The 13988-nt window shown below is 52.5% G+C and overlaps 1 protein-coding gene across 6 annotated transcripts in view; it reads right to left on the bottom strand.

Annotated features, from left to right (window-relative positions):
* Positions 1 to 811: 811 nt before the first annotated feature.
* Positions 812 to 13988, bottom strand: part of LOC105494244 (oxoglutarate dehydrogenase) — a 467517-nt gene continuing 454340 nt past the window's right edge. For all 6 annotated transcript variants that reach the window (XM_071095119.1, XM_071095120.1, XM_071095122.1 and 3 more), the window contains 11 exons: positions 13416 to 13518; positions 12987 to 13115; positions 12500 to 12650; positions 12078 to 12205; positions 11793 to 11971; positions 11307 to 11378; positions 9011 to 9139; positions 7655 to 7727; positions 2506 to 2669; positions 2158 to 2312; positions 812 to 2016 (listed from right to left, as the gene is read on the bottom strand). In XM_071095119.1, the coding sequence (XP_070951220.1) occupies positions 1896 to 2016; positions 2158 to 2312; positions 2506 to 2669; positions 7655 to 7727; positions 9011 to 9139; positions 11307 to 11378; positions 11793 to 11971; positions 12078 to 12205; positions 12500 to 12650; positions 12987 to 13115; positions 13416 to 13518 (1404 nt within the window). In that variant the 3' untranslated portion in view covers positions 812 to 1895. The remainder of the gene's footprint in view (positions 2017 to 2157; positions 2313 to 2505; positions 2670 to 7654; positions 7728 to 9010; positions 9140 to 11306; positions 11379 to 11792; positions 11972 to 12077; positions 12206 to 12499; positions 12651 to 12986; positions 13116 to 13415; positions 13519 to 13988) is intronic.

The following is a 13988-nucleotide window of genomic DNA, read 5'->3' as shown; positions in this document are numbered from 1 at the left end:
CTCCTGCCTTGGCCTCCCATAGTACTGGGATTACAGGTGTGAGCCACCCAGCCCGGCCAGGATTTTGGGTAAGTGGCGAGGCACAGGGAGGTGGCACTGGCCACCAGCAGACGCATGTAGGAGCACCTGTCTACAGCTCTGGGGTGGTGGCAGCAGCTCTTCACGCCCACCCCAAGACCCACTCCACTTGGCACTGGCTGGTGGTCATGCTTCCATTAGAAGAACCTTGGGCCATGCTGCAAAGGGACAACAGGATAAATCAAGGGACCCAGGCAGGTGCTCCCTAGAGAACAGGGTGGTGGATCAGAGGCTTGACCCCACTTAAGCTCTTCCTCAGGGATGAGATTGGTTGAGTGCTGAGGAAGCCAATACCTGGCTTGTTATGGGATGAAGCTCTCGGCCAGAGGGGACCCAAGTGTGAGCTGGTGAGAGGCCCCATCTCCAGGTTGAAAGCGTTGCTTGGGCGCTGGGGAGCACTAATGAACAAACGTGTGGTTAGGGTGAGCCTGCAGGCACCCTGGCTCAAAGGGAGAGGCACAGAGTGCAGAGTACTTTTTCAAGGTGGAGCTGGGGGAAGGACCCAGACCAGGGAAAGCTCAGAAACAGGACTGCACCCAAACAGCCTGGCGGCCCGGGCCGCCTCTGCCGCGTTCACAATGACGGCTTTGCCTGCGAGGGCCTGCAGGTGGTGGTCATCGCTCCCCCTGTCCGACGAGGAGGGGGCTGCTTCCCAGGCGGGTTAGGAGGGGCCTGGCCCAGCCCCTTCCCCTCAGGGGAGAAGGCAGAACAGACAAGACAGACACAGCAGACGTGCCCACGGATATAACTTAGTTTATGGGTCAAGCCAATGCAATGCAAAGTTGTTTCTGTTCCTTTTTTTTTTTTTTTTTAACCAAAATAAATAAATCAGATCTGTCCCTGTGAAGGTCAGAGTGATGAATGAGGGGGCAGCTGGCCCCTTGGCCATGGTCTGCCCCTCATCCCCAGCCCCTCCTCTCCCTCTTCTGACCTGCTTTGGCACAGCAAAGAAAATGATGCATCAGAAAGTCTCCATTGGGTTAAAGGAGAAAGAAAGAATGGTTGGGGTGGGGAAAGAGGCCAAGGGAGGAGGTGGGTGGAGGTGGAGGGTTAACAGGACCAAGACAGACCAGCCAGTGCCCCGGTGGTGGCGACCTGAGCCGGGTTTCCTAGCTATGCACAGACTCTGTGGGCTCCAGGTGCTGCCTGGGCCCAGGCGGGGTGGGTGGGACATGCTTGGGCCCCACACACAGCCTGGAACCCTCGAAGGAACAGCAGACAATGGACACTGCAGAGACTGAAGCTGCCCTTTCTGTGCCAGGTCAGGCCAAGGCTCTCTCCTGCCAGCTGCCCCGGGTCGTCCTCAGTTCACGCCACAGCTGGGGACCACCCTAGAAACCTCTGCCAGCCATGGCTAGATCCGACTCCAGGATCCTCTATAGATTCTAAGGCTCAGGCTCAAGATGAAGCTATCCTAGTCTCAAATACAGGAGCCTGTGCCTTGCTGGGTGACGGGGTTGCCAGCACACTAGGAAGCCACACAAGGCCCAGTCCCTACCCTAGTAGGTGACACTGGTGGGGAGGGTTGTGGCCAGAGCTGACCCCTCCCCAAGGACATCCCTCGGGGGCTACCTTTCCTCCTCCTGCTCCCCCTGGCCTCCTGGAAGTCAGCAGAGCCTGGGCAGTGTGTGGCCTGTGGGGCAGCCAAGCACTGGAGGGGGACGACAGCCTAACTCCTATGAGAGCAGAGGGAGGGGTGGCGGCACAGCGAGGAAGGCGGTGGTGTGGGCAGCGCTGAGGCACTATTCTTTAGTTGAGAAGCAAGGGGCAGTCATGGGTGTGGAGAGGGCAGTGGCCCAAGCAACCCTAGGCAGCATCTATGAGAAGTTCTTAAAGACGTCCAGGTCGAAGGCCGTGTCCAGGAGGCGCTGCAGCTCCGTCAGGTGGGTCTTCTTGTTGCCAGTGGCTGGAGCAGCTGCTGGGTCCCGGCCGGCATACCTGAGAGATGGAGGGATGGGGCAGTGAGGGCAGCGGCCACTGAGTGGGCCCAGCCCATCCCTCTGCTGCATGTGCCTGGCTAACCGCCTAGTGGCCTGAGAGGAGGGTCCCACAGCCTTCCTGGCGGGGACTGAGCCTTACCAGACGGGCTTGGCGCGGCTGATGGTGGTCCGAAGTCTTGGCTTCACGTAGTCATAGTAGCCTTGGTTCTTGTGCTCCTCCTGGCACCAGGCCAGCTCAGCATTGGGGTACTTCTGCACCTCCTTCAGCAGGAGGTCAAAGGGGAATGGTGACAGCTAGGAGACAGCAGGGGTCAGATCAAAAAGGGGAAACTCAGAGGGCAGGCATGATCCAGCAAAGGGAAACTGGTGTTCCGAGCAGGGAAGGTCAGGAACCTGAGGGCCACACCCCAGGCAAGGCTGTTCTGTGAAGGCACCAGAGCCCTGACCCCTACATGGGGGACACCCTGATGGCACCACCCGCCCTCACCTGCTCGATCCTTGTGATGGCCACCTGCCCCACCACGTCGCGTGCTTTGCGCTCTCGGGTGAGGTCATAGTACACTTTGCCGGTGCAGAAAAGAAGCCTTTTGACATTCTCTGGGTTCTGAGCTGCAGGGCCATCTTCTGGGATCACCCGCTGGAAGTGGGTTCCTACAAGAGAGTTCCCATGGCTGGGCTGGTTCTCTCAGGGATGTGGCTGAGAGCTCTCCTGGGCCTGATCTCACTTCTGCTGTGTGAGCAGAGGGCTCCTGGAGCCAGGGCTCCATGGACTGCTGCCAGGACACACAGCTTTCAAGGGTTAGAGATGCTTCCCCTTCACCAGCCTCTGATGCCCTATATTTGCTCAGACCAGGCGCACTTTGAAAAGCACATGATATGTAACAAATACACAGCAGACATGGCCAGCTCTGGCTATCAAGTAACACCAGGCTAGCCTTCAAAACAGCTTCGCTCAGACTTCAGGGACAACAGTATATTAAAACATCCCAGCTGGGTGCAGTGGCTCATGTCTACAATCCTACACTTTGGGAAGCTGAGGCTGGCAGATTGCCTGAGTTTAGAAGTTCGAGACCAGCCTGGGCAACATGGTGAAACCCCGCCTCTACTAAAAAAATACAAAAAATTAGCCTGGCGTGGCGGCGTGTGCCTGTGGTCCCAGCTACTGGGGAGGCTGAGGTGGAAGAATCGGTTGGGTCCAGGAGGCAGAGGTTGCAGTGAGCCAAGATTATGCACTACAGCTTGGGCAACAGAGCAAGACTCCATCTCCAAAAAAAAGAAAAAAAAAAATCCCATGTTTATTCCATTTCTGCTGCTCAGGATTTTACAAATATAAAAAACTTTCAACACAATCAGAGAAAATATTCAGATAGAGAACAGTGTGTTGGCCAGGTGTGGTGGCTCAGGCCACCACAGCACTTTGGGAGGCTGAGGCAGGAGGATCCCTTGAGCTCAGGAGTTTGGGACCAGCCTGGGCAACATGGTGATATTCTGTCCCTACAAAAGTACAAAAATTAGCCAGGCACGGTGGTGCACACCTTGTGTTCCCAGCTACTTGGGAGGCTTTGGTGGGAGAATCACTCTAGCCTGGGAGGCAGAGGTTACAGTGATCCGTGATCACTCCTCTGCACTCCAACCTGGGTGACAGGGTGAGAATCCATCTCAAAAAAAAAAAAAAAAAAAAAAAAAGTGGGTTGAATGGTACAAATACACAGAAGGAATAAATTCAACGTCTGATAAAGGAGTAAGGTTAACAAACATGTATTGTACTGGAGTGATGGACACCCTAATACCCTGACCTAAGCACTGCACATCGTATACACGTAACCAAAACCAGTTGTGTTTCTATACACGAACAATGAACAATAAGAAAAGGAAATTAGGCCAACAATTCCATTTATGATACAAAAAAATCAAAGGCTGGGCACAGTGGCTCAAACAGGTAATCCCAGTACTCTGGGAGGCTGAAGTAGGAGGATCACTTGAGCCCAGGAATTGAGGCTGCAGTGAGCTATGAATGCATCACTGCACTCCAGCCTGGGTGACAGAGTGAGACTCTGTCTCAAAAAAACACAAAAAATAAAAATCACAACAAAAAAAATAGCTCAAAGTGGGTCAAAGATCTAAACATAAGAGCAAAAACTATAAAACTCAGAAGAAAACATAGGGCAAAAGTTTCGCAACACTGAATTGGTAATGATTTCTTAGATATGACACCAAAGTCACAGGCACCTGAAGAAAAAATAGACAAATCTGACTCCATGAAAATTAAAAACTTTTGTACATCAGAAGATACTAACAACAGGCCAGGTGTGGTGGCTCATGCCTGTAATCCCAGCACTTTGGGAGGCCGAGGTGGGCAGATCACCTGAGGTCAGGAGTTTAAGACCAGCCTGGCCAACATGGTGGAACCCTGTCTATACTAAAAATACAAAAATTAGCTAGGCATGCTGGTGTGCGCCTGTAATCCCAGCTACTCATGAGGCTGAGGCAGGAGAATCACTTGAACCCAGGAGGCAGAGGTTGCAGTGAGCTGAGATTGCGCCAATGCACTCCAGCCTGGGTAACAGTAAGACTCCACCTCGATGAAAAAAAAAACAAACCCAAACCCAAAGATACTAACAACATAATAAAAGAGCAACCATAGAATGGGAGAAAATATTTGCAAATTATATTTCTGATAAGGAATTAATATCTAGAATATACAGAGAACTCTTAAGAGTCAAAAACAAGCAACCAGATTAAAAAATGGGCAAATGATTTGAATAGGCTGGGTGCCGTGGCTCATGCCTGTAATCTGAAAACTTTGAGGCCAAAGTAGGATTCCTTGAGCCCAGGAGTTCAAGACTAGCTTGGGCAACACAGTGAGACCCTGTCTCTTAAAAAAAAAAAAAAAAGGATTTTAATAGACAGTTCTCCAAGGAAGACATACAAATGGCCAATACGCATATGAAAAGATGCTCAACATCACTTAATCATTAGACAAATGTAAATCAAAACCCAATGATGAAATATCATCTCACACCCATTAAGATGGCTACTATGAAAAAAACCAGAAAGTAGTAGGTGCTGATGAGGATGCAGAGATGGTGGGATCCTCATATACTGTTGGTGGGATGTAAAATGCAGCCACTGTGGAAAGTTTGGCAGTTCCTCAAAAAACTAAAAATAGAATTACCATATGGTCCAGCAATTCCACTTGAGTACATATTCAAAATAACTGAAAGCAGGGACTCAAAGAAATATTTGTACACTGATGTTCATAGCAGCTCCTCTAATCACAATATCTGAAACATGGAAGCAACCCAAGCATCCATCGACAGATGAATGGATGAGTGAAATGTGGAAATGTGGCATACACAGATAATGGAATATTTTCAGTCTTTTTTTTTTTTTTTGAGATGGAGTTTCGTTCTTGTTGCCCAGGCTGGAGTGCAATGGCGCGATCTCGGCTCACCACAACCTCTGCCTCCCATATTCAAGTGATTCTCCTGCCTCAGCCTCCCAAGCAGCTGGGATTCCAGGCATGCACCACCACTCCCAGCTAGTTTTTTTTTTTTTTTTTAAGATGGAGTCTCTCTCTGTTGCCCAGGCTGGAATGCAGTGGTGCGATCTTGTCTCACTGCAACCTCTGCCTCCCAGGTTCAAGCAATTCTCCTGTCTCAGTCTCCTGAGTAGCTGGGATTACAGGTATGTGCCACCATGCCCGGCTAATTTTTGTATTTTAGTAAAGACAGGGTTTCATCATATTGGTCAGGCTGGTCTCAAACTCCTGACCTCAAGTGATCCACCTGCCTCAACCTCCCAGAGTGCTGAGATTACAGGTGTGAGCCACTAGGCCCAGCCTATTCAGTCTTCTGTTTTGTTTTGTTTTGAGATGGAGTCTTTCTCTGTTGCCCAGGCTGGAGTGCAGTGGTGCAATCTCGGCTCACTGCAACCTCCGCCTCCCGGGTTCAAGCAATTCTCCTGCCTCAGCCTCCCGAGTAGCTGGGCGTGCACCACCACACCCTGTTAATTTTTGTATTTTTAATAGAGATGGGGTTTCACCCTGTTGGCCAGGCTGGTCTCAAACTTGTGATCTCAAGTGATCCACCTGCCTCCACCTCCCAAAGTGCTGGGATTATAGGCACGAGCCACCACACCTAGCTATTCAGTCTTAAAAAAAAAAAAAGAAATTCTGACACATGCTACACAACATGGATGGACCTTGCAGACATGCTAAATGAAACAAGCCAGTCACAAGGGACAAAGACTCTATGATTTCACTTATGAGTTCCATAGAGTAGTCAAATGTATAGAGGCAGTAACACACTGAACTGGATACTTAAAAATGGTCAAAATGGTAAATTTTATGTTGTGTATTTTATCATAATAAAAAAAGATTGGGGACTGGGTGCGGTGGCTCACGCCTGTAATCCCAACACTTTGGGAGGCCAGGACGGGTGGATCACGAGGTCAGGAGATTGAGACCATCCTGGCTAATATGGTGAAACCCCATCTCTACTAAAAATACAAAAACAAAATTAGCCGGGTGTGGTGGCAGGCGCCTGTAGTCCCAGCTACTCGGGAGGCTGAGGCAGGAGAAAGGCGTGAACCCAGGAGGCGGAGCTTGCAGTGAGTCAAGATCGAGCCAACGCACTCCAGCCTGAGTGACACAGCGAGACTCCATCTCAAAAATAAATAAATCGATAAAAATAAAAAATAAAAAAAGACTGGGAACCCCCCCTCCCCCTCCAAAAAGAACGGGCTTGCCTTGATTGAAGACTAAAGAGGGATTGGTGACTGGTGGGATGCAGGCTTCCTGGCCTGGTAACCCCTGGTGGGTGGTAAAGGCTGTGTCAGCCACCTGCACTGCACTGTCCTACAGAAATCTCAGTGTTATGGGTCTCCCTTCACACAAGTGCAGCTGGCATGTGACTTGGCAGGCCCTGCCATCCAGTGTTTTTTTCCTCTGTTCTGAAGGGCTTGCTTTGGGGCTGGGCCTCCGTCCAAGCCAGAGGTGAGCTGCCACTCACCCGCTGAAGGAGGCCGCAGGCAGCGGCACTAACCCTCAATCTTGGACATACTTAATTGCCTCTAGTGGAGTCCTTGGGGGCATTTGCAGGTGAGAGGAAACAGCTCCTGGGCTGCATGTTAAGACATGTCATTTGACCAACTTGAATGTAAGCTGTGACCTTCCTCATCTGGTATCACGGGTCTTTTTTTGAATGTATGTGCCAGAGTTTTGCTTTTATTGCCCAGGCTGGAGGGCAACAGCACGATCTCAGCTCACCGCAACCTCCATCTCCTGGGTTCAAGCGATTCTCCTGCCTCAGCCTCCCGAGTAGCTGGGATTATAGACATGTGGCACCACGCCCATCTAATTTTGTATTTTTAGTTAGAGATGGGGTTTCTCCATGTTGGTCAGGCTGGTCTCGAACTCCCGACCTCAGGTGATCTGCCCGCCTCAGCCTCCCAAAGTGCTGGGATTACAGGTGTGAGCCACTGTGCCCAGCCAGGTATCATGGGTCTTTAAAACCAAAAAGCTGGCAAGAGCCAGTGAGAATCACAAACGTCAGCCCCAGGAGCTGCAAAAGAGCAGCAGCAAAGAAGCCCCAAACATAGTTTCCCCAGGAAATGCCCGTCTCCCTCACACCCACCTGGAAGCATCTCATCAAAGCTGGATCTGGCCTCTGGGTGGCGCAACAGGGATTTGGGGGTGAAGATAATTAACTGAAATACAGAACAATAGGCTTGTGAAGGATCAGATTCTGAAGATTCCAGAAGGAAGGTCAAAAGCAAGGCTACCCAAGGCTACCCAAGCCTTGACCTTCAGGCCATGAAACACACCTGCCCTCCCACTCAACAGGAGCCTCAGGTCAGAAGAGGTAGAGAAGGAGGGAAAAGGAAAGATGACCAATTTCCCTGCTGTTCACCTCCCCTAGCTGAGTATCCACTCCTGGCAGGGCCCATCCCAGCCTGCTCAGATTCCCAATACTCCCCTCCTTGCTCCTCTGTACCTAGGAAAGAGCTCTGACCCTCTCCTTGGCAGTCGCAGAGCAAATGCACCCAAACCCCATGTAAGGCTGTGACATGGCCCAGCACCAAGAAGCACCAGGGCTGTCCTGCCCTGTAGGCCCTTGGGCTGCTGGGGACACTCCAAGCTGCAAGCCTCTGCCCCATACCTCCACCCCTGAGGTATCCCAGGGCAGCAGGGCACTCTCTCTCGCTGTGTCCCACATTCCTTCTTCTTTTTTTTTTTTTGAGACAGAGTCTCGCTCTGTCGCCCAGGCTGGAGTGCAGTGGCGCGATCTCGGCTCACTGCAAGCTCTGCCTTCCAGGTTCACGCCATTCTCCTGCCTCAGCCTCCTGAGTAGCTGGGGCTAAGGCGCCCACCGTCACGCCCAGCTAATTTTTTGTATTTTTTTAGTAGAGACAGGTTTTCGCCGTGTTAACCAGGATGGTTTCGATCTCCTGACCTCGTGATATGCCTGCCTCGGCCTCCCAAAGTGCTGGGATTACAGGCGTGAGCCACCACGCCCGGCCTCCTTCCTTCTTATGAATCACTTCTCCCATGTATCCCTCCACTCAACTTCTACTCACTCTTCAACACCCAGCTCAGGAGCCACTCCCCGGGAACCCTGCACTCCCTTGGCCTTTGCCAGGGCTCACCTCTCTTTCAGAGCTCGGCACACCCTCTGTGATCACCTGTTCAAACATCCATCTTCCCCACCGGGCTGGGGCTGGCAGCCTATGTGGCTGGTCTGCATGTGGTGCTCAGCAGTACCCAGGGGCCCAGTCGGGGAAGAGGACACACGGAACACGCAGTTCCCTCATGACAGCAGTGAGGAGGGGCCAGGCTGTCCCTGCTATGTCCTGATGCCATGTTCTGTCGACGCTACCCATGCAGGTGCCCACCTAGCCAACCCCAAGCAAGAGGCTCTCTGAGGAGCCCTTCCCTGCACCAACAGGGCAGGGCCAGGCCTCGTTTGAGCAAGGGAGGCCCTGCCACTGACCGGCTTCCGGAAGGGCAGCAGGATCTGGCGTCGTAGCACGTGGAAGAAGTTGCCAGGGGTGGAGCAGTTGACAACAACCCAATTGCAGTCATACAGCTGATTGATGTCAAAGTTGGCTTCTTTAAGGTCCTGCAGCAAGGAAGGAAATGGCCAGAGGCCAGGACGCAGCACTGAGTTTTCTGGGGCATCTGGGGGCCCTTGGGTGATCTAGTTTGGATATTTGTCCCTGCCCATATCTCATGTTGAATTGTAATCCCCCACTGCTGGAGGTGGGGCCTGGTGGGAGGTGTTCGGATGAGAGCTTGGGCCATCCCCTTGGTGATGAGTGAGCTCTCACTCTGAGTTCACATGAGATCTGGTTGTTGAAAGTGTGTGGCACCTCTCCCTGACTCTCTCTTGCTCCTGCTCTGGTCATGTGACATGCCTGCTCCCTGACTTCATCTTCTGCCATGATTGTAAGCTTCCTGAGGCCTCCCCAGAAGCTGAGCAGATGACAGCATCATGCTTCCTGTACAGCCTACTTGGAACTGTGAGCCAATTAAACATTTTTTCTTTATAAATTACCCAGTCTCAGGTTTTTCTTTATAGCAACACAAGAACGGCCTAACCCACTGACTCACCAGGAGACATAAGCCGGCACTAACAAGTGAGTCCAGGAAGTTCCTTCGGTCAGGCTCATACCCTGGAGGACAGCCTCAGTCCCATTCAATCCATCCTATTTCTCTGAAAGCTACTGCCCAGCATGAAACAGATACTACTTTAAGAGACACAAGTTCTACCTAAAACCAATTTTCCTTAGACACTGACTCCTAATCATTTTCTTTGAGTTTTTTTTTTTTTTTTTTTTTTTGAGACGGAGTCTCGCTCTGTCGCCCAGGCTGGAGTGCAGTGGCCGGATCTCAGCTCACTGCAAGCTCCGCCTCCCGGGTTCACGCCATTCTCCTGCCTCAGCCTCCCGAGTAGCTGGGACTACAGGCGCCCACAACCGCGCCCGGCTAATTTTTTTTGTATTTTTAGTAGAGACGGGGTTTCACCGTGGTCTCGATCTCCTGACCTTGTGATCCGCCCGCCTCGGCCTCCCAAAGTGCTGGGATTACAGGCGTGAGCCACCGCGCCCGGCCTGAGTTCTTTTTTTTTGAGATGGAGTCTTCCTCTGTTGCCTAGGCTGGAGTGCAATGGCACAGTCTTGGCTCACTGCAACCTCTGCCTCCCGGGTTCAAGCGACTGCCTCAGCCTCCTGAGTAGTTGGGACTACAGGTGCCCGCCACTATGCCTGAATAATTTTTGTCTTTTTAGTAGAGATGGGGTTTCACTATATTGGCCTGGCTGGTCTCGAACTCCTGGCCTCGTGATCCATCTGCCTCGGCCTCCCAGAGTGCTGGGCTTACAGGTGTGAGCCACCGCACCTGGCCAGTTCTTTTTTTTTTTTTCTGAGACGGAGTCACTCAGGCTGGAGTGCAGTGGCACGATCTTGGCTCACTGCAACCTCCTCAACCTCCGCCTCCCGGGTTCAAGTGATTCTCCTGACTCAGCCTCAGAGTAGCTGGGATTACAGGGGGGCGCCACCATGCCCGGCTAATTTTTGTATTTTTAGTAAAGATGGGGTTTCACTATGTTGGACAGGCTGGTCTCAAACTCCTGACCTCATGATCTCCCTGCCTCGGCCTCCCAAAGTGCTGGGATTTCAGGTGTGAGCCACCATGCCTGGCACCATTCTTTTTTTTTTTTAAGACAGGGTATTGTTTTGTCACCCAGGCTGGAGTGCAGTGGCACGATCTTGGCTCATTGCAGCCTTGACCTCCCAAGCTCAAGCAATCCTCCCATCTCAGACTCCCAAGTAGCTGGGACTGCAGGCGTGCAACATCATGCCCAGCTAATGTTTACATTTTTTGTAGAGATGGGGTCTCATCATGTTGCCCAGGCTGGTTCTTTTGAGCTCTTAAAGTTTCACTGGAATCACCCCAAAGTTCTCTCAAGTGTGAACCTGAATCAGGGTCTGGGAGGATCCTGCAGGAGCCCATGCTGAGGGGCTCACACGGCATTTCTGTGCTTGCAACAACAGCAGGAAGCCAATGGAGGCAGTCCTTGCACTTTCCTCTGTCCTCCAAGCAGTCTCTCATCCCAGAGCGCCCAGAGGCATGGGGCCACACCTGTCCACCCATGCGAGCTCCCCAGGATGGAGAAAGGAACAGAGGCACGGTCTGCCACTTCAGGATGTCCAGGTAGAATGTTCCTCCCCAGGTTTCCCACCAGACACCCCGAGAATGGCGGGGCTGACAGGGCCTGTATTACTCACTGGCAGGACGTCTGGGTCATCGTTGCACATCTGCAGGAACCGCTCTGGGCGGGCGGAGGAATGTTCTGGACCCTGGAACCAGACATGCAAGTTACAGTTTAGGAGCTCTTGCGTACTGACATTTGCCGCATCTGCTGTTCCTCCTCCTTAACCAACTAGCTCATTTCTGGTTATCTTTTTCTTGATGGCAGGGTTCAGTTCCTTCCCCCTTCCACCGGCAAAGCACTTGGCTCCTCATCATTTCCACACTTGGACGCCTGCACATCTAGGGAGTCTGCACCAGCAGGGACAGGGCATGCTAGCCACATCCAGATGGGCTACTCTGGCTTTCCGAAGTGACATCCCATCTGAGATGGACGGGAAGCACCAGCAGAGCCCTTAGGAGGCTGGTGTGAGCTGCTGGCTCTCGTGCCAGTCTTTGGGGTCAGGGTCCTACACAGGCCCTTCCCAAGTCCTAGGTCTGGCAGGGAAGGGCCAGAGGCTCACCATGCCCTCCATGCCATGGGGCAGCAGCAACACGATGCCATTCTGCCGCACCCACTTGGCTTGTCCCGGGCAGATGAACTGGTCGATGATGCACTGGGCCGTGTTGTGGAAGTCACCAAACTGGGCTTCCCAGAGGACCAGGGCATTAGGACTGGCCATGGCGAAGCCCAGCTCAAAGCCTATAAGAGACACAGGAAGGAGAAAACCATGTCCAGGACACCAGCCAGTAGGCCCAGAGGGGGTGGGTGGGTGAGAGACCCCGGTGGTGTGGCTCCAGGCACTCACCCAGCACGCCGTACTCAGACAGTGAGCTGTTGCACACGGTGTAGGGGGCCTGATTGGGCCAGAGGTGGTTCATGGGGATGCAGGTTCTCTTGTCCACGTTCTGGTCATGGAGCACATGGTGGCGGTGGCTGAGACAGGACAACAGAGGTAATAATCAGGAGCTGTGACTTGACAAGCAAATATGCTGGGACCCACACGAAGCACCAGCAGATGCCACGCTCTGTGACCTGGACTTCCAGCCAGGCAGCTGCAGAGTCAGCCCCACCCAGGTCTTAACAGAAGCGCCCACAGCAAATGAGGGAGAGGTTTTCAGCCTGACAGCAATGGGACTCAGTAACTGTCTTCCGAAAAAGAAACACCAGAACCCCTCCCTTTGCATTTCCTACTCTTTGGAGGGCAAACAAAACTGCCCAGAACGCTACCTGAATGTGCCCCGCTCCACGTCCTGGCCGCTCAGTCGGATGTGGATACCCTCCTTCAGGAGCGAGCCAAACGCCATGTACTCTGCCAGAGCCCAGTCCACAGTCCGGTTCTTCACCATTTCCCCACGAGTCTTCAAGATCCGGCTCAGCCCTGCAGAGAGACAGCTCTCACCAGCTGCTGCAGGCCCTGCCTGCACACGTCTGCCTTGCTTCTCAGTGTGCCCACGGCAAGAGTGGAGCCTTCTTCACTCATAGTTTCTGGGTTCCTGACATGCTGGAAAAGCTGTGACCTCAGTCTCTTTTACCACTGAGGAAGTGTAGGATGGTGCTAAGGGCAGGGAGTGAGAGAGGTGGCTCCATCCAACCACCCCAGAGGCTTGGAGCAGGGCAGGAAGGGAGTCTCTGTAGGACACATGATGGGGGTCAAGGTCACAGTACTAGACAGTCTGGGCCCAACATTTCCACAGGTCAGCACAGAGCTTGTTACCTCCATGAATAGTAAAGTTTTCCACAGGCACAGAGCTAGCCACGTTCCCGATGTGTGTCAGAATATCCTCCGTCAGACCCGTGGAGGGGCAGGACATGCTCCTGGGCTGCCCGTCCAGGGTGAAGAAGCCTAGGAGAGGAAGAACAACTGAGGCATGACATCTGCTCTACTTTTCCAGGGACCACACCATGGCAGACACATGATGTGGGGGAGAAGCAGGGTGAGAGACAATGTAGCTCACACTGTGTTCCCCAGAAAACATGAGTGCAGGGGTCTGGGTCCAGGGTCTGCAGGGGTTTGGCTGAAATGGTGCACACAACTGTGCACTGTGGGTACAAAGTGGAAAGCATGAATGTTTTCCGGGAGGAGGATGCCTCGTTACATCAGATCCTCAAAGGAGCTTATTTGTGGCACTGGTTCTTCACTCACCAGGCCAAGGAGAGTCCAGCCAGTGCTTAATGTGCAAGATCTTCTCATCTTTAGATCTGGCAAAAGCTTCCTCACAGATCTTATCATACTTGGAAATTTCCTCCTGCAGGGTTGGACACAACACAGCAGTGACTGGCACAGGGCATGACTACTGCACACGCCCACCCGTACCCCCACACTTTCTGACAGCCACCATGCAAGCCCAACCATACCCTGGCACAACTCCCATGCATGCCCACCCATACCCCCACACTTCGTGGGTACGAAACATCTCAGCCTCTGGGCCTGCTCCTTCTCAATAGGCATAACACCTGTCTAAGATTTTATTCTTTTCATCCCAGAAGTTTCTTCCTCACATTTGCTGGGTAGAGATTCTGCTCAGAGTTTGAACCCCTAACCCTTCACATTTTTTTTGTCTTTTTTTTGGTGACGGAGTCTTGCTCTGTCACCAGGCTGGAGCGCAGTGGCACGATCTTGCTTCACTGCAACCTCCACCTCCCGGGTTCAAGCGATTCTCCTGCCTCAGCCTCCCAAGTAGCTGGGACTACAAGTGCATGCCACCATGCCCAGCTC

This window comes from Macaca nemestrina, chromosome 4, assembly GCF_043159975.1.
Source record: "Macaca nemestrina isolate mMacNem1 chromosome 4, mMacNem.hap1, whole genome shotgun sequence".
Classification (NCBI taxonomy): Eukaryota; Metazoa; Chordata; class Mammalia; order Primates; family Cercopithecidae; genus Macaca; species Macaca nemestrina.
Note: the sequence above shows the minus strand (reverse complement) of the source record. Positions and strands in the feature narration are given on the sequence as shown.